Source organism: Prionailurus viverrinus, chromosome A1 (assembly GCF_022837055.1).
Source record: "Prionailurus viverrinus isolate Anna chromosome A1, UM_Priviv_1.0, whole genome shotgun sequence".
Classification (NCBI taxonomy): Eukaryota; Metazoa; Chordata; class Mammalia; order Carnivora; family Felidae; genus Prionailurus; species Prionailurus viverrinus.
This window is the reverse complement of record NC_062561.1, coordinates 19448465-19471242: the sequence shown is the minus strand read 5'-3', so window position 1 is coordinate 19471242 and position 22778 is coordinate 19448465. Positions and strand designations below refer to the sequence as shown.

The 22778-nt window shown below is 41.0% G+C and overlaps 1 protein-coding gene and 1 long non-coding RNA gene across 5 annotated transcripts in view; one reads left to right on the top strand and one right to left on the bottom strand.

Annotated features, from left to right (window-relative positions):
- Nucleotides 1-22778, bottom strand: part of NEK5 (NIMA related kinase 5) — a 60708-nt gene that overhangs the window by 13198 nt on the left and 24732 nt on the right. For all 4 annotated transcript variants that reach the window (XM_047857803.1, XM_047857817.1, XM_047857812.1 and 1 more), the window contains 13 exons: nt 21742-21942; nt 21581-21662; nt 19517-19650; nt 16927-17111; nt 16039-16105; nt 14647-14763; nt 13558-13644; nt 11875-11967; nt 9473-9553; nt 9173-9241; nt 7317-7425; nt 1842-1991; nt 657-794 (listed from right to left, as the gene is read on the bottom strand). In XM_047857803.1, coding sequence (XP_047713759.1) covers nt 657-794; nt 1842-1991; nt 7317-7425; nt 9173-9241; nt 9473-9553; nt 11875-11967; nt 13558-13644; nt 14647-14763; nt 16039-16105; nt 16927-17111; nt 19517-19650; nt 21581-21662; nt 21742-21942 — 1513 coding nt within the window. The remainder of the gene's footprint in view (nt 1-656; nt 795-1841; nt 1992-7316; nt 7426-9172; nt 9242-9472; nt 9554-11874; nt 11968-13557; nt 13645-14646; nt 14764-16038; nt 16106-16926; nt 17112-19516; nt 19651-21580; nt 21663-21741; nt 21943-22778) is intronic.
- Nucleotides 784-14849, top strand: LOC125165234 (uncharacterized). Its single transcript, XR_007152031.1, has 4 exons — nt 784-925; nt 7940-8069; nt 9878-10032; nt 14680-14849. It is a non-coding gene; the product is annotated as an uncharacterized LOC125165234 (long non-coding RNA).

The window sequence follows — 22778 nt, the reverse complement described above, 5'->3', positions numbered from 1 at the left end:
CTTTATCAGCCTCTGTTATACCTAGCTTGTATCTATGCCTCCTTACCACCTCAATCTCGCCCTGAAACACAGGGTCCCTAACCTCGCACCTGTGCCGAGGCACCTGCCTGCATATGGCGACTTCCTTGTAGCATTGCACACCTGAGCAAAGACAAAATCCCTCTGTGATAGGAATTGCCTCAAACTTTTGAAAATGATGGTTGGCTTTCCATAAGGCAAACACAAACATAATCTTGCTAAAAATCAGAGGCAAAATTAAAAAAAAACCTCCCAAAGCCAAGAAACTCTATTATGATGCATTTTCATTGCCTATAGGATAATAATTTGTCTATTGAATAGCTGTCAGAAATATACTGTCCGGTAGAGCTAAGCAAGACCAGCTGATCATCTACAAAGACACTTGCCCTACTTACTTATTTTCACCAGCTGTCAACTGATTACATTAAAGAAAATTACCCCACTTTTCTCAGAAGCTCGAGTCTTTTGTTAGCAGCATTTGGAACGGGCTCGGACAAAGCAAATCAGCTTCTGCAAAGGCTGAGACCTTTACAGTTCTCTCTCCGGGCTGAAGGTATTTTTATCCCCTTTCTACATTTACAGGTCTCTGACAAAGTTCCTCAGGCGACTGGTTATATTTTTAAAAATAAACTGCATACCCAATTCTCCTTCGTTGGCAGAAAATGAGCTACTTGTTAGACGTGCTGCAGCCAAAGCGTTCATTAAAGCTCCTGGCACTTCGTGCCGCCACTGTTTCCTATTTTCTGGAACGCCTTCGGTCACAATCCCTTGGCCACCTGAAGAGGAAACTGTGTTACTGAAAATAAAAATGTTTCTTCATTTGAGTTCTTATAAAATCATGGAATGTTAGAAGGTGACCCAATCCCACCTCTCACGTTACCAGCAAGAAAACGGAGATACAGAAAAGGTTAGTGACTTATGACACATGGCTGATGGGTAGGAGAGTCACTTTTGTGCTTTGTAAACTAGCCACACTGGTATGTTAAAATTTCTATTCCACTTGTTTATTTTAAACTAGGTTTTCCTTCTTATTATCTCATTGGCTTCAAACAGATGAAATTGTATTATGTTTGCAAGCCCCCTCTTGCAAGTTTGAGGACTTTAGTGTTTTTTAATGGTATAAATGTAAGTCAACTCACACATTTATAAATGTCTGTGATATAGTTACACATTTCAAGTTATGAAATGGGTATAAAGTTCAGCTCTCCACCAACCCTATGTTATCAAGAGGAACATAGGAAGTAAGAAAAATCTTCACCACCTGTAAAAATAACACCCAGACTTTGCCGTGAACACCTCCTATGGAAAGACTATGACGGAAGCTCAGATGTAAACGAAGGAATTTAGGTTGGAAATATCATATTCTAAACATTCCTAACATTTCAATAGCACATTGGTTTACAAAGCAATTTTCTATGTATTTTTGTACTGCTAACTCTAACCTTTGTGGATAGCCATCATCTTAATTCAGATTTTATTGATGGAAAAAAAACCAACCCCTGCAAGAAATTCCAAGGAAGTAATGGGGCTAGCATGGGAAGGCAAGTCAAGCCAACTGTCCTTCCTTAGACAATCTCCCTCCCCACAAGGGAAGGGGATTCTGGACCTTTCCTCCTTTCTATTCTCATGAACTGGAGTCATCAGTTGTCTAGCATAATTAGCAGGCAAGTTTCTCAGGAGGTGGGGCAGATACCAGAACAATGTCTTTGAAATATATTTGATACCAAATGTATAGGGATTGTACTAAAAGAACTGTGGCATCAAGCTGAGCACCAGCAACAAAGCTGCAGCTGAGGCTTTGTCTCCCCCTGCTGGCAACTTACACTGAACGAGTGTAGATTCCCCGCCCAGCAGAGTGGAACAGGTGGAGGTCATGTCACCCGCTGCCATCATCGCCAGGAGAGTCTGAGGAGCTCGTGCGTCCCACCGTCTCCTGTTCTCTGCAGCAGCACCAGTATCTTGAATGAACAACTCTGAGTATGAGAAAATGACTCGTTATTTTAAAAGCAGTCAAAGTGCAACTAATTGTACCAAATAGTACTCAGGAACCCTGGAGGCAGTCCATCAGCTGGTACACTCAAAAACAGAGAAATGACCACCTCATTCGAACACAGATTGTTACAGACTGAATGCTTGTGCCCAGTCTCCACCCCAGATTCCTATGTGGAAACCTAATGCCCAATGTGATGATATTGGAAGGGGGGGTTTCGGGGGAGGGGGATGATGAGGTCACGAAGGTGGAGCCCTCATGAATGGGATTAGTACTCTTATAAAAGAGACCCCGCAGAGCTCTTCACCCTTTCTGCTAAGTGAGGACACAGTGAAAACATGGCAGTGGGCCCTCACCAGTCACCAACTCTGCCAGCACCAAGATCTTGGACTTTCCAGCTTCCAGAACTGTGAGAAATAAATGTTTGTTATTTATAAGCCACTGAGTTAATGGCATTTTGTTATAGCAGCCCAAACAGACTAAGGCATACATCATAACTTACAAGACTGAAATTTTAAACAGGCTTACGAGCTGTTCCATTTTCATTAGTAATATTTGATTGACTAGCCAATATATCCAAATGTTAGTAAATATTAGTGACAAGAATGGACAAATTCCTTGAGGTACTTCTGAGCATTTTACTTCAGTCGGTTTCCATGGAAATGCATTCAGTTCTGTTATCTTAATTTAAAAATCTTTTTATTTACTACTATGTTTCACTACAGGAAATATGAAAATCAGATAAGTAGAAGAAAATAAAAGTTACCCATAATCTCGCCATCTAGAGACTATTAAAAATTTAAAAATTTCTCCTTGAATATAGATTCTGTGTTTTGAAACAAAAATGGGCCTCACACTATGCGTAACTTTCAGAACTTACTCTTTTCAATGAGTAACATATCATAGTCAGTTTATTAGCTACTCTTCTATATGCCCATTTTAAAGCAAATATAGTATTGTTTTGCGGATGTATTAGAATTCTTTGTAATTGGATGTTTAGTTTGCTAGTAATTTTTCACTTTTATAAATAATACTATGAGATCATTGTAGCTAAATGTTTGTGGACATTCATGATTATTTACCCTAGAAAAACTACAGAAGATGACAATTCTAGGAGCTAGATTATTTGCTTTACCAAAGCTTTTCACTGCTAACGTGGACTCTATTACTAATTTGCCCATGATTGTTTTCCATGTATTTTGAATAGTTTTCCCTAACCAAAAAGAAAAACACCTATATTTTCTCTTACTTCTTTTTCTTTTTTTGTTGTTGTTTTAAATTCTAGTTAGTTTACAGTGTAATATTAGTTTCAGGTATACAATGTAGTGATTCAACACTTCCATACATCACCCAGTGCCCATCACAAGTGCACTCTTTAATCCCCGTCACCTACTTAACCCTTCCCCCCAGCCCCCTCACCTCTGGTAACCATCAGTTTGTTCTCTATAGTTAAGAGTCTGCTTCATGGTTTGCCTTTCTCTCTCTCTCACTTTCCCAGTGCTCATTTGTTTCTTAAATTCCACATATGAGTGAAATCATATATTGGTTTTTCTCTGATTTATTTCACTTAGGATAATATTCTGTAGCTGTATCCATGTTGTTGCAAATGGCAAGACTTCATTCTGTTTGATGGCTGAGTAAAATTCCACTGTGTGTGTGTGTGTGTGTGTGTGTGTGTGTGTGTGTGTGTGTGTGACATCTTCTTTACCCATTCATCAGTTGATGGACACTTGGGCTGTTTCCATAGTTTGGCTATTGTAGAAAATGCTGCTATAAATATTGGGATGCATATCTCTCTTTGAATTAGTATTTTTGTATTGTTTGGGTAAATACCTAGTAGTGCAATTGCTGGGATATTTCTATCTAATAGGACTAGATCTACTTTTCACTTTTTGAGGAATCTCCATACTGTTTTCCAGAATGGCTTCACCAGTTTGCATTCCCACCAAAGGGTTCCCCTTTCTTTCACATCCTCGCCAACATCTGTTGTTTCTTGTATTGTTGATTCCAGCCGTTCTGACAGGTGTGAGGTGACATCTCATTGTGGTTTTGGTCTGCTTTTCCCTGATGATCAGTGATGTTGAGCATCTTTGTCTGTTGGACATCTGTCTGTCTTCTTTGGGAAAATGTCTATTCATGTCTTCTGCCATTTTTTAATTGGATTATTCATTTTTGGATTACTGAGTGTTACAAGTTCTTTATATGTTTCAGATACTAACCCTTTATCGGGTATGTTATTTGCAAACATCTTCTCTATTCCATAGCTTTCCTTTAGTTTCAATTGTTCTTTTAATTAACTTTCTAATATATATCTTCATTTTTTACATATAAATTCTTTGGCTTTTTAAATTTTTATTTTCATTTTGTTGTATCATTATATAGGGTCTGACTTCACAACTTTCCCCTAAATTGTTAACTGATTGCCCTAGCAACATTTATTTGATTGAGCCTTTCTTTCCCACTAACTTGTGATATAACTTTCAGCATATGCTAAGTTATTATCCATACTCAGATTTGTTTCTAAACTATTTCTTCTTTTCACTGCTTTATCTATTCTGATGCTAGTATCATATTCTTTCGATGACTATAATTTATAGAATATATTTTGACATTTGAAAGCCATATGTGCCCCTTCGAATCTCCAACATTCTCCAAACTGCCAAGATGTTCTCATCTTTTCGTGGTTTTGATTGAAACTGACAAAATCCATATGTATATTTGGAAAGAATATTTCTAATATAGAACAGTGTTATTTCTCCCCATTTACTCAAGTGATCTTTAACTACCTCAGTAAGGTTTTATAATGTTCTTCACATGCTCTGCAAAACCCTTATAAAGTTTACTCCTAAATTATATATGTGTACACACACACACACACACTTGCTGTTGTTACTGGAAATGAGATCTGAAAACTAAATGAGAAAAATACTTGCGATACATATTATAGGTAACGCTTTAACTTCAAGTGTCTTATAAAGAGAAAAATAAATGCCATTTTCAGTGGATAAATGAATGAAAGATGAAAGCACATAATTCACAAGAGAAATATGGATGATCAAAACATATGGAAAAAATTTTCAACCTGAATTATAATTACAGGAATGCAGAGAAGTTTAAAGACCATTTTCTGTACCCACCCAAGTGAAATCTCTTTAATCTAAAAAAAAAAGGCAGCTACATCTTGTGAGACCTACAACTTACAGCCTCCTCTTTCCAGAAAATTTATGCAATGCAAAGAATAACCTTGGAATTTGTCCCTTCCTCTGCAACTTTCGCTCAGGCCACTATAAGATCCTGACGGCCAAACCTATAGGTTCTTATTCAACCCACTTCCCTTAGCCTTTCCAGTTGATGCTGCCAACCCTGCACCTCCTTCTAGAACTTTCCTCTTTTGGCTTCACTCTCTCTGGATTTTCCCACAACTTATCTAAACATCGTTAGGGTCTGTCCCAAGCTCTACTTCCTTCTCACTCTAGTCCCTCTGCCTAGGTATTTTCGACCATCGTTAAGGTGATTATGATAATACCGTGTGTATACTATGGAGACCCTGACTTGTCCAAGAGCTTCAGTCTTCCACAGCTAGCATCTTCTAAGCATCTCCAGCCGAGGCTCAGAAAGACCTAAACCTCAATGTGTCCCAAATCTAGAGCGTGATACTATGTCCGCTCACCTCCCTCAGCGCGATGTGTGTGCCTATTTGGCCGGTAACAGCTTCATCCACCTGAATTGGAAAACTGGGAGGATCCTTGACCTCCTTCTCTTCCTCAACCGCCACACTCAGGGGTTCACACTTCGGTGTCTATTGTCACCACACCGCTCTGGCCTGTGCACCTGTCATTTCACACCTGAGCTATTTGTCTCCTGCCTGCAGTCTGGCCACTTACATCCACACCATCCTTACACTGCAGCCAGCCTGGTCTTTCTCCATCACAAATAGCATTTAATTCCCTTTGGTTGAAGGTCACCATGCAGGAAAAGCCCAAGCTCTTTAGCATGCCAAGCTCTGTAGGAGCAGGTACCTCCCTGACTCTCCAGCCAGCTGGCACTATAATGATGATTAGTATTCGGGCTCAGAAAACATGTTTTGTCCCCCCTCTCTTTGGCTCGATGCTACTGAGATGTCAAGAGCAGACTCCGTTTTCATTCATCGCTGAGCTCCTTACCACCTCGCACGGTCTGTGCACACGGAGATTCTCAGTAAGATGCCTGCTGAACTGAATAAAGGTTTATTTTCTGGAATCACCTGGACATGAGGTGAAGTGTATTATTCTAGGAAGAAGACCCCAAGCCACGCGAAGGCACGTAAATGCTCACACAGCTGTAAGGGAAGAGGGGTGCTCCAGGAGGCTGCGTGCATCCCATCATCAGTGGTAGGAAAGAGGGGTGCTGGGGCAGGAAAGGTGGGTGAGCACAGGCTCCGGTCCCACAATGTTAAACAGGATACTATGCGGAATGGACTGTGAGGAATCCTGTAAGCATTATCCAGAAAAAGTTTAAGTAGAAGAGTAATATAGCAAGGTAACTCCAGCAGCTATTTAGAGAATGAAGGGGAAAATACTAGAGAAAAGAAGGACACATAAGAGAATAAGGCAGGGCAGTGAGGCACAGGAAAAAGACAAGTTAGAAATAGCATTTGTGAAGCACCTACTATGTGCCAGGTACTCGATATATCACATTTCACTTTTGTCCTCACAGTAAGCCTGTGTGGCAAGTACTATTATCCCCGCTCCTAGGAGGAAGCTGAGGTTCAGAGCACTGTAGTCATTTGTGAAAGGTCACACAGTCAGAAAGTGTCAGTGGCAGCTTGGATCCAAACTCCACGCATTCACTATCTCGCCACACTGCTGAGAGACGACCGGGCCCTAAACCGGTGGCCGAGGGGCTGAAGGAAGAGGGAAACTCCAGAGATGTCTCAGAGGAGAACCCACCGCGGTGTGCGGCAGGAACGGTCAGCCTGATGCTGGCAGTCCCCACAATAAAGGATGGCTGGGAAGGAAGAGCTCCGAAATTCAAGTGACAACTGATGAATCCGAGAGGCTAGTGGGACTTGTCCAAGGAACACTCCAGCAGACAATGAGAACGTGGGTGGTGTGGAGCTGCGGGCTGGGGGCAGGTGCCCAAGGAGACAGCACAGAGCAGGTACAAAGGGCTGGGTCTCTGGGGGCAGAGGAGCCAGGGCTCTGGCAGCTAGGGCCCATGGAGCAGGAAAGGTGACACGGAGTTGCAGGTGAGCGAGGAGAGGGACTGTGATGGATCGCCAATGAAACGTTCTTTCTCATCTACGGCTTTCAAGAGCCACAACACGTACCTGCTTCTGGACCACAGAGTTTTTCAAATGCTTTGTCTGTATAATCTTCATACTCCTTAAGCTTCATGTCATCCTCAAAGGTCAAAGTTTCATTTCGCACATCCGTTACCTAAAGCAATTCCACAGTGTTTCATGACAAATAAGCCATATTTTTAGGAAAGAAATACGTTAAAAATTTTTTGTGTGTGTTCTCAGTAATAACATTTACCAAGGCATGTGAGAAATATTCAACATATGTATATTAAACAAATAAGTTAGTAGCATTTTAAAACTGGAACTATGTTGGAACAAGATAGAAACAGGAATGTTTTTGTTTCTTCTCCTTCTTTCTCAACAGCGACAAGCACCAATCATAGGGCAACTTGATTTTATCCAGACTTCCTGCCTTGAATTCTATCCTCCTGCAGTTCCATTCTATAGAACTCTCAAGGTTATCTCATCCACGCCCTGCTTTAAGTGCACAATGTTCCCAATCAGGTCCCTAAAACTGCTCCTAATACTCCACAAACAATACTAAAATGATCACTCTGTTTTAAGCACATCAAAGCATCGAGTAACAAAGGGTGAAGAACCCTGACAGATAACACTTTTTTTTTTTTTACTCTCTTCCTTTATACTAACAGGCCAGCTTTGGCACCTGGCTTCATAGAATTGCCGTGGATGTACCACTCCAGCCCTGAAACAGGTCCCCGGATCTGCCCCCTCTGGTCCCCATAGGGCTGGGACGCTAAGACACCTAGTGGTTAAAGAGAAGTGAGTATTAACTATCACCACTCTAAGAAGTCTCTATGTGGCAAAATGCTAATAAAAATCTGAAAGGTAATTGGAGCACAGAGGATTTTTAGGGCAGGGAAACTATTCCGTATGGTACCATAATGATGGATACGTGTCGCTATATGTCTGACAAAACCCACAGAATGTACAAAACCAAGAGTGAACCCTAATGTGAACCAGGGACTTTGGGTGATTATGATGTGCCCATCTAGGTTTATCAGGTATAACAAATGTTCCACCCCGGGGCGGGGAGGGGGGCAGGCTGTGCATGTGTGGAACCAGGGATGGATGGGAAATCTCTGTACCTTCTGCTCATTTTTGCCATGGACCCAAAAATGCTCTAACACATGAAGTCTGTTCAAAACAAAAAAATCTAAAAGAAATGATAGCATTAAAAATTTTTCAGCTAATGAAGAACATGAATGAAAGAAATATAGTATCAGACGTGATATAGCTCCTATGTGTTTACATGTAACTTTTGGTAATTTAAAAGGCAGAGTTAGTGAAGGTGAAATGGAGACACAAATCAGTTGATTCTGATTTTTGTGAACAGGTCTGGTAAAAAGTGGGATTAAAAAAGATGTTGAATACAAGTAATAAAATGAAGTTTGAGTTCACCGTATTCGTGCATTTATCACTATGTCAATGAGAGCCCAAGTGCATAACTGAGATTTATCCAAAGACCAGCAGAAACTTATCAATAACTAATTAAGACCTAAAAGAAATGTGCACTGTTTCAGGATGTCTGCTCAATGTTTTAGGTAAGTATATTAGTTGTTGACTATAATTAAGTCTTCTATTTTAATTTGGCAAGGACAAACAGTTAATATTATGAGAAAATAATTCCTTTACAAGAGAAAAGTAAATTAGATTGGAATAATCCGTCTAAGGGAATAATCTCAATGAAAAAAAGAATGGTAAGATAAAAAGCCTTTTGGAAGACTCATTTGAACACCAGCGTTCCTTCTAGGAAGACTTAAGAAAATTCTCCCTATGGCCTATTGAAAAACTTCATTAAATGTGCTATTGAGACACTCTTTTTTCTCATACCTATTAATGTAAATAAATGCTTAATGGCATACCTCTTCCTCTTGGAGGGTTTTTTCATCAGAAATACATTGGTTTAAACTAATTTCAAATTTCACTCCTCTCTAGAAGCAAGGAAAATAATATTAGTTTGGCAATCTAATAAAAGTGTTAAAATTACAACTCCTATTTGACATTACAGATACTTAAAACCGTTAGCTGAACATCACAAAATAAGGCAATTCCATAAAATAGTAGGGGGAAAAGTCCTGTAGGCAACCCAGATTGCAAGGTGTGGCCCCCCCCCCCCAACAGCAAGCTGTTTAATATGACCCACAAGACCAAATGTTTATTACCTTAGCTTTACAGTTCTGTTCTGGAATGTTACTTTCCTTTATGGTCTGAACTCTAATTTGTTTCAAGTCTCTTTCAATATCCTGCAAGTTTAGAGAAAAATTAAAATCTAGCATTTAACATTGATCAAACAATGATAGTTGCACAACCCCTGAATTCACAGCATGGTCTGTTTACATTACTTGACTTCTGGATTGAATCCAATGATTAATTTGAGCATCAAAACATGCCTTTGTAAAGGAAAGTTAATAATAATTCACTAAAAACTTGGACACAACATCCATTAACTTGAAATAGCAATACATTGGATGCTGGCATTACAATGGCAAAAATTCCAAAATGTGACAATGCTTATCACTCTGGTCCAGTACCACTAATCTAATTCAAGAATATAATTTTGGCTACAGGATCCCTCCCTTAAGAGGCTTACGACTGTAACCAGGAAAACAAGTGCACTGCTCACAATAGTAAAAAGGAAGGAGAGGGCTCTAAAAATTGCTGGGCAATTTCAAAGAAGAGAAGATGACTGTGAAAGTAGATGACGAGACTGTCGAAGGAACAGGTGAGAGGTGAACTGTAAGTACTGGGCTTTCTTGGGAGGCAGTCCGGGGCCCTCTGCCCCTCTCTTCCTCAGTGCAGGGTGTCAGCAGTTGCTATGGATTTAAGGGTCCTTATGCAAGGACCCTGAAATGTGCACCTCCAGGGATGCTCTTTCCTCCCCTCTGAGCTGCAGGCTCACCTACTTAACTGCCTACTTAGCATCATCTTCACCTTGACATTCATTCCACACATTCACACAGAGAACCCGCCATGTGCCGGACACCGTCCTACACGTTGGGTTAGTGCGGTGAATGTGACCAAAGATCCCTGATGACATGGAACTTCCATTTTACTGCAATAACAGAGGTACTAAGTAAGTTCAATTAGCAACTCGTTGCAGAAAGTGCTATGCGCTATGAAGGAAATCAAACAGGGTGACAGCACAGAAAAAGAGGAGAGGAGGAGAGTAATGCAGGAAAAGCCTGTCCTGGCATGTGATGGAATCCCTGGAATGATGTTGCACCTTGCATATATGAAGGTCCGGGGAAAGCACGTTCCGTGTGTGAGGAGCCCTGAAGCAGGCATGGAGTCCCTCAGATTTTCTCCAACTCAGTATGTCCAGAGTACAACCCCCCGCCACAACCTTGCTCCCCACTCTTCCCCATCTTAGTTAATGATATTTACTTTTAAGCCAGAAACACAGGAGTCTTTTTGGTGTGTGTGTGTGTGTGTGTGTGTGTGTGTGTGTGTGTGTGTGTGTGTTTTAATGCTCTCTTCCCTCTGCCATGTTACAGGAGGTCTCTATCATCTCTCCCTTAGAATTCAGTGCTGCCTCATCTGTAGGTACATTGCATACAGCAGGTGTTAGTTTGAATCATTAATCCCTGCTTCCCCTGCAGCCCTGGGAAGGGCACGTTTCTGCCTTGCAATATTACGAACTCTGAAACAGGACTGTGACTTTTGTATCTTACTGATTTTGTGAAGCTGCCTGTCTAGATTTGATTGTGGGGTCTGGTTGTCTCATTTGTACAAGAAGTGTCCTATGGCTTTATTTTCCTTAAAATACAACCATCTTAGACTCCTGAGCCCCATCCCCCCGAGTCGGTTCATGTTAGAGCTCCCCGGCATCACGTCGTGGAAGGTCCCAAGCAAAACACTCGGGGAGCCTTTCAGTCTTCACCAACACTGGCCCCCCTCACCCACCCTTAACCAAGCCCTCGTGGCACCTTGAAGATAAAGGTGAAAGACCTCCCAGAAAGAAAAAAAAAACCTTCTTGGGAGCCATTTGATAATTCATCTCTGCCCAGTTCCCTCCTCCCACCAAAAACGTAAGGTTTAAGTAAAGACATTAACCATCAGATTTCTGACCAAGGTGTCTGAGACACCGATTCGAACACCATCCAGAAAGCTGAACTCTTATACACACACACGAGAGTCCTTCTCACACATGGCTGCACACTAAATCACCCAGCCGGCTTCTGAAAACAGGATGCCTGGGCCCCACCCCAGACCATCTGGAGGTAGAGCCTAGGTGTTGAGTTTTTAAGAACTTTCGCACACAGCTCTCCTGCACAGTGAGGGGTAAGAACTTCCGGCCTAGAGGAGCACCTGGGTGGCTCAGTCAGTTGAGCACTGACTCTTGGTTTGGGCTCAGTTCATGATCTCATGGTTCGTGGGTTAGAGCCCCAAATCGGGGCCTGAAGCCTGCTCCGGATTCTGTGTCTCCATCTCTCTGTGCCCTTCCCCCACGCATGCTCTGTCTCTCTCTCTCGAAATTAAATAAACTTTAAAAAAAAAAAAAAAGAACGCCCAGGCTAGAGCCACCTCACTGGGAAACACATTATCACCTACTAATAACCATCACCTGTACAGGAGCTTCTTCCTGAGGTGCCTCTTGGGGGACGGGCAGGTCACTTTTCTTCACTAAATAGGTTTTATAACTTATTTTTGAGTCCTCCTGAAAATACAAATTACACACAGTCAACCGGAGTGGTTCTCAGTCAGTTCTGAGGTCCACATTGTGAATCGCGGCCAGTTTTGAGTGGGATCTAGTGAGGAAACGCTCCACTCCCACTGCGCAGGCACCATCGGCGGGAACGGCTGCACAGCACTCTCCTTCCCGCTCCTTCCCCCTTCCTCCATCCCCCCACCCGGTGGCCGCCTCGGCATCCCCCACCAACATCTTTCCCCACACGCATCTTTCCTGGTCTTTCTAGAAAAGTCTGCTCTCTGTCTTCCTGGACTCAGGTTTCCCATCACAGACCTGCCTTAAAAACAAGGCAGATGATGACTCAAAACTCCCCACCATTAACCAAGCCTCTGCTCTAGAAAGAACCATCTCCAACCCTCCCCGCTCCAGCTCCCCCAGTCCTGCGTGAACCTCTTTGTGGTTCCTGCAGAATGCCCTCCCCGTCAGCTCTGTCTCTCCAAACTCTGCTCCTCTTCTCAGAGCAGATTAGATCCCACCTCCGTTCTTCCATGAAAACTCTCACGGGGCTCATCTACTCCTGTGCACAAGGCTTAACTATATTCAGTCTTACTCGATCACTGCTCATACATGCCGTATCTTTCCAACTCTTTTGAGAAGTACGTATGTTAGAAGAGTAGAGGTTTCAGAATCAGATATTTAGTCTGCCTGGTAATATCTAAGTGACTTTGGGTGAGTTATTTAACTTCTCTATTATGGGGAGTAAAATGAGATAAAGTGTGTGAAGACTGCAGTTCAGAGCCCCGTACGTATAACTGAATTGTACCACATGCTCACTTCATTTGTATTAATTCATCTATATGCACTCGGGGGTGGGGGAGAGGGACAAAAGAAACCAAGTCCAGTAGTGTGGCCAGTTCCGCTCATGAGCATGAGCCGGAGGCCAGCTGTATGCTCAGCCGGCCTCAGAACCTCAGGCCTCTCAGCATTCCAGGGCAGTGAGGGTGGTTCACTGGTTAAACATTCGTGTGTTTTTCATGCAACATGGTCTACAAACACAGGCTAGCTATCTCATCTGGAGCTCTACTGAAAAAGCAGTGATCTGAGAGATGGAAGATCTGAGAGATGGATCTCTCTCAGAGATCTGAGAGATCCAAAGTGGCGCCTTTAAGAGATTTTCAAGAATCATCTTGACTGTACTCAAATGTGGCCTGATACAGGCTTTCAAACCTCCCCCCTGCATATGCTATTCCAGCATTGCTGAATTCAATAAGTGCTCATCTTTTTTCCTATCTTATGGGCCTGGACTTACCTTCTGCTTCTAACCTAGTTCTGGTGTAAAGTCAATCAGTATTGACTAATTCACGAGGCAGACAATGAACAGGTATTTTTAAGGATGGCCGTTCCTAACAGAGAATCTCAGATACCCTCGCCATCGTGTGTAGTCTCAAGTAAACCATATTAAAAGTTTCAGTTAGATCTGTTAGCTTTCCCATTAAAAGGTTGCATGATAATATTTTCTAATTGCCATGAGGAGAACGCTGCTTTTGAAACCCTGCTCACTTTAGGTAGATCGAAATCAGTAGTACCGTATTTCCTTCAGGAGAAAAATGTATTCACCTCTAGTTCACTCCCCATCTTCTTTCTAATTTCCTTCATGTCATTGTGGTACTGTTGGCGTATTTCCTCTAGCTGCTTCCAATATTCCTGGAAAGCAATCCCAATTCAAAAGGTTGAAATGTTGGTGAACAACTGAACAAAGTAATCTCTTATACAGCCTACGATTTAAAGAGTGTGTGACAAACAGTAAGAATCAGAAAACCCATTGTTCCTAAAGATGATAATCTATGTCTTAGCTGTGGTACTTCCCTCCCTGTGACTTCAATGGGGTGGCTTGGGGTGATCTCACTTTTATATATAACCCTAACTGTGCTCATGACATACAATTACTTCATATATCCACTTTTATGGGTTGAGTTTTACCCCCCTAGAAAAGCTATTTTGGGTCCTAACCTCCAGTACCTCAGAATGTGACCTTATTTGGAAATAGTGTCACTGTAGATATAGCTGGTTAAGCTAAGATGTGGTCATACTGGAGTAGAGCGGATCCCTAACCCAACATGGGTGGGGGGGGGGGGTCCTTTAAAGAAGAAAGCCACGTGAAGGCAGAGACACTGAAAGAGAATGCCATGTGTTGACGGCAGAGAATGAGTCATGTGGCTGCAAGCCAAGGAATGTCAAAGATTGCTGACAAGCCACCAGAAGTGGGCAAGAAGCAAAGGATTCCCCCACAGCTCTCAGAGGGAGCATGGCCCTGCCGCCATCTTGACTTTGGACTTCCAGCTTCCGGAACTGGGAGACAATACATGTCTGTTGTGTTACACCATCCAGTTTGTTGTACTTTGTGAAGGCAGCCCCAGAAAGCGAATACATATTTCAAAAATGTTAATGATGGGTGGTTACTTTATCAATCCAAGGTAAAAAGCCTTATGAAGTTCACCACATCACATTCTCCGAGGAGGTGAAATATGTGTCTCGGTAACCCCTCGAACTCCCAGCATGGAGGTTCACAGGAGTGTGTCCAACAAGTACTGGGCAAGGGAGCTCCGCCTTTCAGGTGTACTGTTGGGACACTAAAAGTAATATACAGAACAGCACAAAAGACAATGGCAAGTACAGTGGGAGCCCGGGAATTAGATTGCTTCTAACCTGTTCCTTCATTTTGTTTCTCCTGATCTGCAGCTCCTGGAATCTAGACTCTTCTCCATTACTTCTTAGCTCTTGTCTCTGGTTGTGATTTGGCTCAGCAGAAGATGGACGAAGACCCTATCAATCGAATGAAATAATTGTATTTATTTTTTTTTTATTAAAAAAATTTTTTTAACGTTTATTTATTTTTGAGACAGAGAGAGACAGAGCATGAACGGGGGAGGGTCAGAGAGAGAGGGAGACACAGAATCTGAAACAGGCTCCAGGCTCTGAGCTGTCAGCACAGAGCCCGACGCGGGGCTCGAACTCACGGACCATGATATCATGACCTGAGCTGAAGTCGGACGCTTAACCGACTGAGCCACCCAGGTGCCCCTCAAATGAAATAATTTTAAAGCATATTTGCATCTTAGAAACATCTTCTCATTTGACCTTTTTCTTTAAACAAGAATTATATTGTGAATAAAACTTACTATTTGGGATGAGCAGAATTTTCTTAATTTAAATATGAAATACTTAAAAAGTAAAGAAATTTAATAAAGCCACTTATGTTGTTATCCTAAGCAATCAATATTTTATGCTACCATGTGAGACACCCAGATTCATTTTCTGAACTGGTAAACTATGATTGTGAAATTAAAGTTCTGTAAAAGTTGAGCCATCACTGGAGCATCAGGTTAGGTAGGGGAACAGAACTAGAGCTTTTGAGTAGTTCAAAGTAAGAGTAATAGAAATAGAATGCGTATCCAGCCTCCACCCCGGAACTCTGACACTAAAGAATAAAGGTTAAACTTTAAAAAGCTAACTTTCATTTCAAATAAAATACAATAGTCACTTTTTAAAAGATGTGTAGTATTCTGATAAAATAGAATCAAAGAATTGTAGCACTGAAAGGGACCTCAAAGCTCATCTACTCCCAAACTGTCACTTATAAAAAGGAAACTGAGGCTCAGAGAAGTTGTATGTCCTGCCTAAGGTCACACAGCAAGGGACAGAGCCAGGAAAGAAACCAGGCCGCCCAAGCTCTGATTCAAGCCTATTCCCATTATTCTTCTTTAACTATTAGGGGGCACCTGGTTGGCTCAGTCAGTTGAGGGTCCAACTCTTGATTTCAGCTCAGGTCATGATCCCAGGGTCGTGGGATCAAGCCCCACATAGGGCTCCATGCTGAGCATGGCGCCTGTGAAAGATCCTCTTTCTCTCTCCCTCTGCCCCTCTCCCCTGCTCGCTCTCTCTCTCTCTCTAAAGTAAAAAAAGAAAATAAAAATAAAAATTGGAGAAGGTGGAGAGTAGTCTTCATCTTCTATGCAAAATGCACTTGGACATAAGGACCCATGAATATCTGTGAACAGGAAGTTCCTGATTGCCTCTGACGATTGGTATTTTACTTACCAACTGCTTTTCCACTTTCAGCTTATACTGTTGAGCTTCAAATCTCCTCTGAAGGTATTCAGCAGGCCTTAGAAAATAAAAATGTTCAGCTTGAGTAGAAACTTTTACTAGACTTAGGCACCAATTTGAGGAGTGGATTTTCAATTCAGGAATGCGATTCACAGTTCACCTGTGGCTTAAAGTTCTGAGTTCAAGAAGTAGTTCAGAGTTACAGAATGCATCCTGTGGACTCAGGAAGAAAAGGAAGCAAAGAGAACTGTACCAATTGGGGATACGGGAGAGGATAAAACAGAAACATATTCTGATGCAGTGATTTTTCTTGAGGACAGGATCAGTCCATCCATGGTCTACAATATGTTGGAGGGAAAAAGAAAAATCCATACCATGACATTCTCACGCTTTGGGCAGGCATCTGACTGATGGCCTTGCACCCCTGATTTGACTGCCAGTTGCCTGTCCATTTCCTGCACTACACTCTGAGCTCCATGACGCCATGGTTGTGTGCCATTCCTGTACCTCTAAAGGCTCTTCATGCTGGTGCACAAATGAAAGATCCCAGGAAAATACATGCTGAATTTTCAATATGTCTTTTTAATATGTCTCAAATGATAATCTGATTACAATTCAATTGTTATTGATTAATATTAATAATTTCTTTGGAAAATAATATACATACATGTTCATGGTTCCATGAAAAAGAAGACAAGCTACATCAGATTTGAGATGAGAAAGAGCAAAAGAAACTCTGACTCTAGTATTCAAGATGAAGAGTTTGGAAGTTCCTCTTGGGTTATTTGTTTTAGGAAAATTTGGAAGGGCTTCAGAATAAATGTTGATATATCAAGATATTTTCAGAGGACCAAAGCTTAACTAAGATTCTGACATTACCATTGACCTGGTGATGGACTGTGGCTTTCTTCCTGTTTATAATTCTCCTCCACTCCAGAATCTTTTGGAGGAACACAGTGGTAACTTGGTTCATGAGTTCTCTTCCGCAACACGTCAAGTTGAGCATAATAATAATCATAATGACCACAGAGTGCAGGAAGTTTGGGCCTTTCTACCATTTTTATCTGAAGGATCAAAAAGAAGAGGAAGGATTTTGAAGACACATAATTAAAATCTCTAATAATTGACAGTTTGATGGTGACCATAGCTAAGACAAGGCACTGAAGGTATGTTTTTGGTTTTTTGCTCTAGACTACTTTTGAGAGGTAAATAATCTTAGAATCCCCAAATCCTGGAACTGGAAAATACTTGAGAAGTCTAAGTACTATAGCACAGTAGTTTATCATTTTATTAAGGTGTGAATAGGAATCTTGCATACGTCATGATTGGTCTACCAAAAATACTTAGCTAGTGAGTATGCCTAGTCAACCCAAGATCTGAAACTAAACTCAGAATTATTACTTTATATTTTTATAAACTTATTTACATCTTGCTGTACTTTATGGGAGAACAAATGGTATTGTGCCACCCACAAATTTGGGGATTCGCAACATTTTTAGGTTCTGATAAATTGACTAAATACAAAATGTCATCATGACTTGAAGGAAAGAAAATGCTGAATCATTCAGTCCTTCTTCCCAAGTAAACACAAGGAAAGTCATGTAACAGCTGCCACGGGCATATTATCACCCCAACTACATCTCACCACCCTTCCCAAACAAAACAGAATGGTAGGAGAACCAGAAACAAGTGTTTGTCTTGGAGTTAAGTGAAGGCCACTGAGCTATAAGACAAGAACAAGGCCAAATTAACACATGAAAACCAGTCAGGACCCTGTTGCTGAACAGCAAACTCGGGTCAATTTAACGTTAACCAGGACAATTCTGCCTACTGAACAGATGATAACAAAAGAGTAAAAGAAGTTCAAACCACTGGAAAGGACTAGAACTGGTAGCTGGAAATATAAATACCCAAACAAATGGTTTAAACTGAAATTTCCTCACTGTGAAGAAGTAACACACTACCTCCTCTGTTCTTCTTAATGCTGTGTGGTTCATATATATGTTAATTGAACCACATCGAATTGTAGATATTGGACGATTTTTAACTTACAAAAAATGGCAACTTCATATGGTTTTATTTAGATATTAAAATAAGTGTATAAAATCTGGTTTATTAGTCTAAACATAAATTATATATTCATTTTAAAAATCTTTTAAAGTATGACTTACGTTTCTTAGTTTTGCAATTTTACCTATATATAACCCCAAACAAGGTCCTACTAATGACTTGTTGAAAAATGTCTAGAAATAGAGACAAGTATTGGGAGAAAAATTAACAGCTTCTTTAGGGTTTTGTCTAAAACCCCAATGGTAATGAGAACACCACAGGTGGTCCCTGTGGAGACCCACTCATTCCATTGCATTAGCAGAAACCTTCAATGGATTGATTAGAAAAACATCAACTTGTTCTCCTAACTTAATCCATCCTTGAATCTTTTAGATGTTTTCTCTCTCCTAGGAGTCTGCTACAGAGTATTCTAAATCACAACATACTTTTAAATTTCTTTTTTTAAGTTTATTTGTTTATTTTTGTAGTAATCTCCACACCCAATGTGGGGCTTGAACTCATTACTCTGAGATCAAGAGTCACGTGTTTTTCTGACTGAGACTTTTAAATTTCTTTAATAAAGTTAAACCACGGTCTATCAAATGAAGAACAATAATTTCATAAATAGTTTCAAAATCTATCTATAAACCACACATTTTCTAAAATGTCTACATAGCAAGTAAACCTGAGTAAACGTATTTCCAAATGGTCCTCTAATTATACCATAAGCCTTCTTTAAAAATACAATTCTTCGACTAAAAGACAATAGCCATTTAATCATATATATACCAGAAGCATTTCACTAGCATCAACTAAGAGATTCAATGCTCTGCTAATGTGGATTCAGATAAATAAGCATAAAGAATCTCTAGGAAAAAAATCACTGATTATATAATAAAAGTTTCTCAATTATGTATAACACGTTAGAATTAAGAGAACAAAATGCATATGTCTGGGGCTCCTGGGTGGCTCAGTTGGTAATGTATCTGACTCTTAATCTCAGGTCAGGTCTTGATCTCAGGGTCATGAGTTCAAGCCCTGCACTGGGCTCCACGCAGGCATGGAGCCTACTTTAAAGAAAAAAAAAAGCATAATGTTTTCTGCAGTTATGCTACTCACTTGTTTTATATAGAAAAATGTTATTTCTTTAAATAAATTAAAGATTTTTGAGTTGTAAAAGGAAAACTAAAACTAGTACATAGACTACTTATAAGAAATTACAGCATTGTGTTTAAAAATATAATAACTAGAAGTTATCTAATGAGATACCACTTGAATGCTCATTACAGAATGATTTTACTGAAAGTACAAAATAAGGAGACTCCAAAGTAATGAGCTTGTACTTCACGAACATGTGCAAGTAAATCCATAGAACACGCTACCTGCTAACAAACTAGAGAAAGGGTTTAGTACGACTTACGGCTATGGGCTTCTGGGCTCCCGCTGGTGGTCTCCATTCGTTTCTATGTAATATTTCCTTCCTTTTAACAGGCACTGATATCCTTGATCTTGGTAGGCACTTCCCCTGGAATCTCGCTTTCTGTATTTTAGAATCTGATTTAACCAAAATAAAACAACTTCAATTTCTTTAAAATGTTTGCATTTTAGTATCGATGCTTGTGAGAGTATAAACATAAGGGACATATCGTAACACAGTAAGCTCACTTTAGCCAGAGATATTTAGACCCAGTGGGAGAAGTGCTGATAGAAAACCACCATGCATTTAAAAAAATGCTTATTTTTTTTTGAGAGAGAGAGGCACAGAAAGGGAGAGAGGATCCCAAGCAGGCTCCACGCTGTCAGTGCAGAGCCCGACACGGGGCTTGATCCCACGAACTGTGAGATCATGACCTGAGCCCAGATTAAGAGTTGGACGCTTAAGTGACTGAGCCACCCAGGCGCCCCACACCATGCTTTTTCTTTGAACAGAGAAAACCATTCTATCCAGGGTTCCTTCACATATTTCTAGTAATATATAACACTACTTTAAAAAAATTAGGGATTAATGCTAACATTTACAGAGACAGCACGCATCAGATATGTACAATAACCAGATGTTTACAATAATCAGACATGTACAAGTAATAATTAGATATGTACAAGTAATTACATATAGTCATCACAGCTTGGGTTATAGGCCACACCACTCATGCCACATTGTCGTTTTCAGTGTATGAGCAGGTTTCTAACATGTCTGTGTTTGTCACCATCAGGCTTTTTTCCTGTTTTCCTTTCTTTCTTATGTTAGAAATGTGGACAGAATGCTTTTTCTCACCCTCCACTTATCCACTTTTGAAATGTCCTCATTCCAGGCCCACACATAACTACACCAGACCAAATTACACATGGCAGAGGGACTCATTCACTCTTCTTCCCTTGACAACTTTCCTCGAGTTCAGTTTCTCTATCACAGTAGATAGATTTCCCTGACTCCTTGGGGAGATTTTCTCCTCCTCTTCACCCTTTCCGTTCAGACATTTGGTTATGACTAAGTCTATGCTGCTCTTATTTCACAACATCAATGACACTAGTAATTTTGTCTTCTTTAATGTCTTTCTCTCTCTCTCTCTCTCTCTCTCTCTCACACACACACACACACACACACACACACACACACACACACATGCACAGAGCACATCATCAGCTGACCCCTGAAACCACCACTAAAATTGTTTTTCTATTGATCATGACCATAAAGTATTACCTGCTTCCTTCAGGGGTCATATAATAAAGATCACACTATTACCAATTATGTTTGAGGTACTAACTTCAGGTCTAAGGGGCCTTTGCAAGAGAATTCCGAATCGCCAGTCTATCCTCTCTGTTTTTAAAAAATAAGCTTCATCTCATTGTCCCAGGCCTGTCTGTGAACCTTCTCTTACTGTCTCTTTCCTATGCAAAAGTTAGGTTAGGATTCTATTTCTTTCTTTTTTTTTTTTTTTAATTTTTTTAAAATTATTTATTTATTTTGAGAGAGAGAGAGAGAGAGAGAGAGAGAGAGAGAGAGAGAGAGAGAACATGCTGGGGAGGGGCAGAAAGGAGGAGAGACAGAATCTCAAGCAGGCTTTACACCATCAGCATACAGCCCGGTGTGGGGTTCGAACTCACAAACTGTGAGATCATGACGTAAGCCAAGATCAAGAGTCAGACGCTTAACTGACTGCACCGCCCAGGCACCCCAGGATTCTACTTCTTCAAGTGTCTCTTTATTCGTAAATCCACTGCTTCTTGAAGTTTCTAACTAATGAGAAGAGAGGACATAAGTCATCCAGATCACGCGTTGGCTAGATATACAGGCACCACCATTAGTCACCATTCAACAAGATGATTTTTCTCCTGCTTCCACTACTCATATTCTTTAAACATCCATATTCGGTGTATTTGGTGGAATTTCCGTACTAATGTTGCCAGCCATATATCCCAACTCACTGTGTGAGATGCACATAAGACAGGTGTTTTGATCACACGGTCAAATCGTTCTTACCTTGGATCCTCTTCCCTGGAGGTTGAGAAGCCAGTGATCTTGCTTTATGAGTGATGCTGTGATTGAATTCCTCGTGCATGACCTAAGATGAAACACATGTGTCAAGGACTTGCTAACCAAAATCTCTGTCAAAACCCACACAGAATCACCTCAGAGCTCACCTCAGGAGTCAAGTGTCTGGCAATAAAATTCTCTAAAAATGGCCTTTTCAAAATGGAATTAATAGATGGCCGATCTCGGGGAGATACTTCGAAGAGCTGAGATATCAAGGCCTGCAGGTCATGGGAAAACCTCGGGGATATTGGGGCAAAATGTGCTTGACAAATCTTCAGAACCAGCTGGTGTAAGTTGTTACCCTCAAACTGGAAGGACAAGGAATAACGATCCTAAGTCAGAGAAGAATTCAGTACTTGCATGTAAAGTAATACTAAGAAACAAAACAGAGTTTCCAGCAGGTGCTCACCACCTGTGCCCCCATCGGCGGGCACGCTGCAGGGACACACTCTCACACTTGGGGTGGGGCCCTCTGCCTGTTGCCCTCAGATTCCTGCACTCCAGAACTGGGGGTGCTAGAACTGACCGCCCTTCCCTTTTCTGGCTGAGGGGCCCTTGTGAAAGCAGTCCCTTTGCCTTTGCCCAATCCGGACTTTTTAAATAAACAAAGTGGAATTTGAATCTCAAAAAAAAAAAAAAAATGCAGGGGCGCCTGGGTGGCGCAGTCGGTTAAGCGTCCGACTTCAGCCAGGTCACGATCTCACGGTCCGTGAGTTCGAGCCCCGCATCAGGCTCTGGGCTGATGGCTCAGAGCCTGGAGCCTGCTTCCGATTCTGTGTCTCCCTCTCTCTCTGCCCCTCCCCCGTTCATGCTCTGTCTCTCTCTGTCCCAAAAATAAATAAACGTTGAAAAAAAAAATTAAAAAAAAATGCAAAAACAAAAAACAATGTTTTAAACTTCATTTGGAAGCACAATAGTCCACCCTAAATTGTTGTCATCAACTAATACTTCATGAGTAGGTATTATAGGTAGTTACCCAATGTGATGTCATGTTATGTAAAACAAGATTTTTTTAGTTTTAATTTTTCCTTATTATCAAAATAATATTTATTCATTCTAAAAAACGAGAAGGTATAGGAAGCTACAAAGAGGGCAAGTACATATGATTTTCCCGGCCAGCGGTATATTTCCTTCTAGTCTTTTT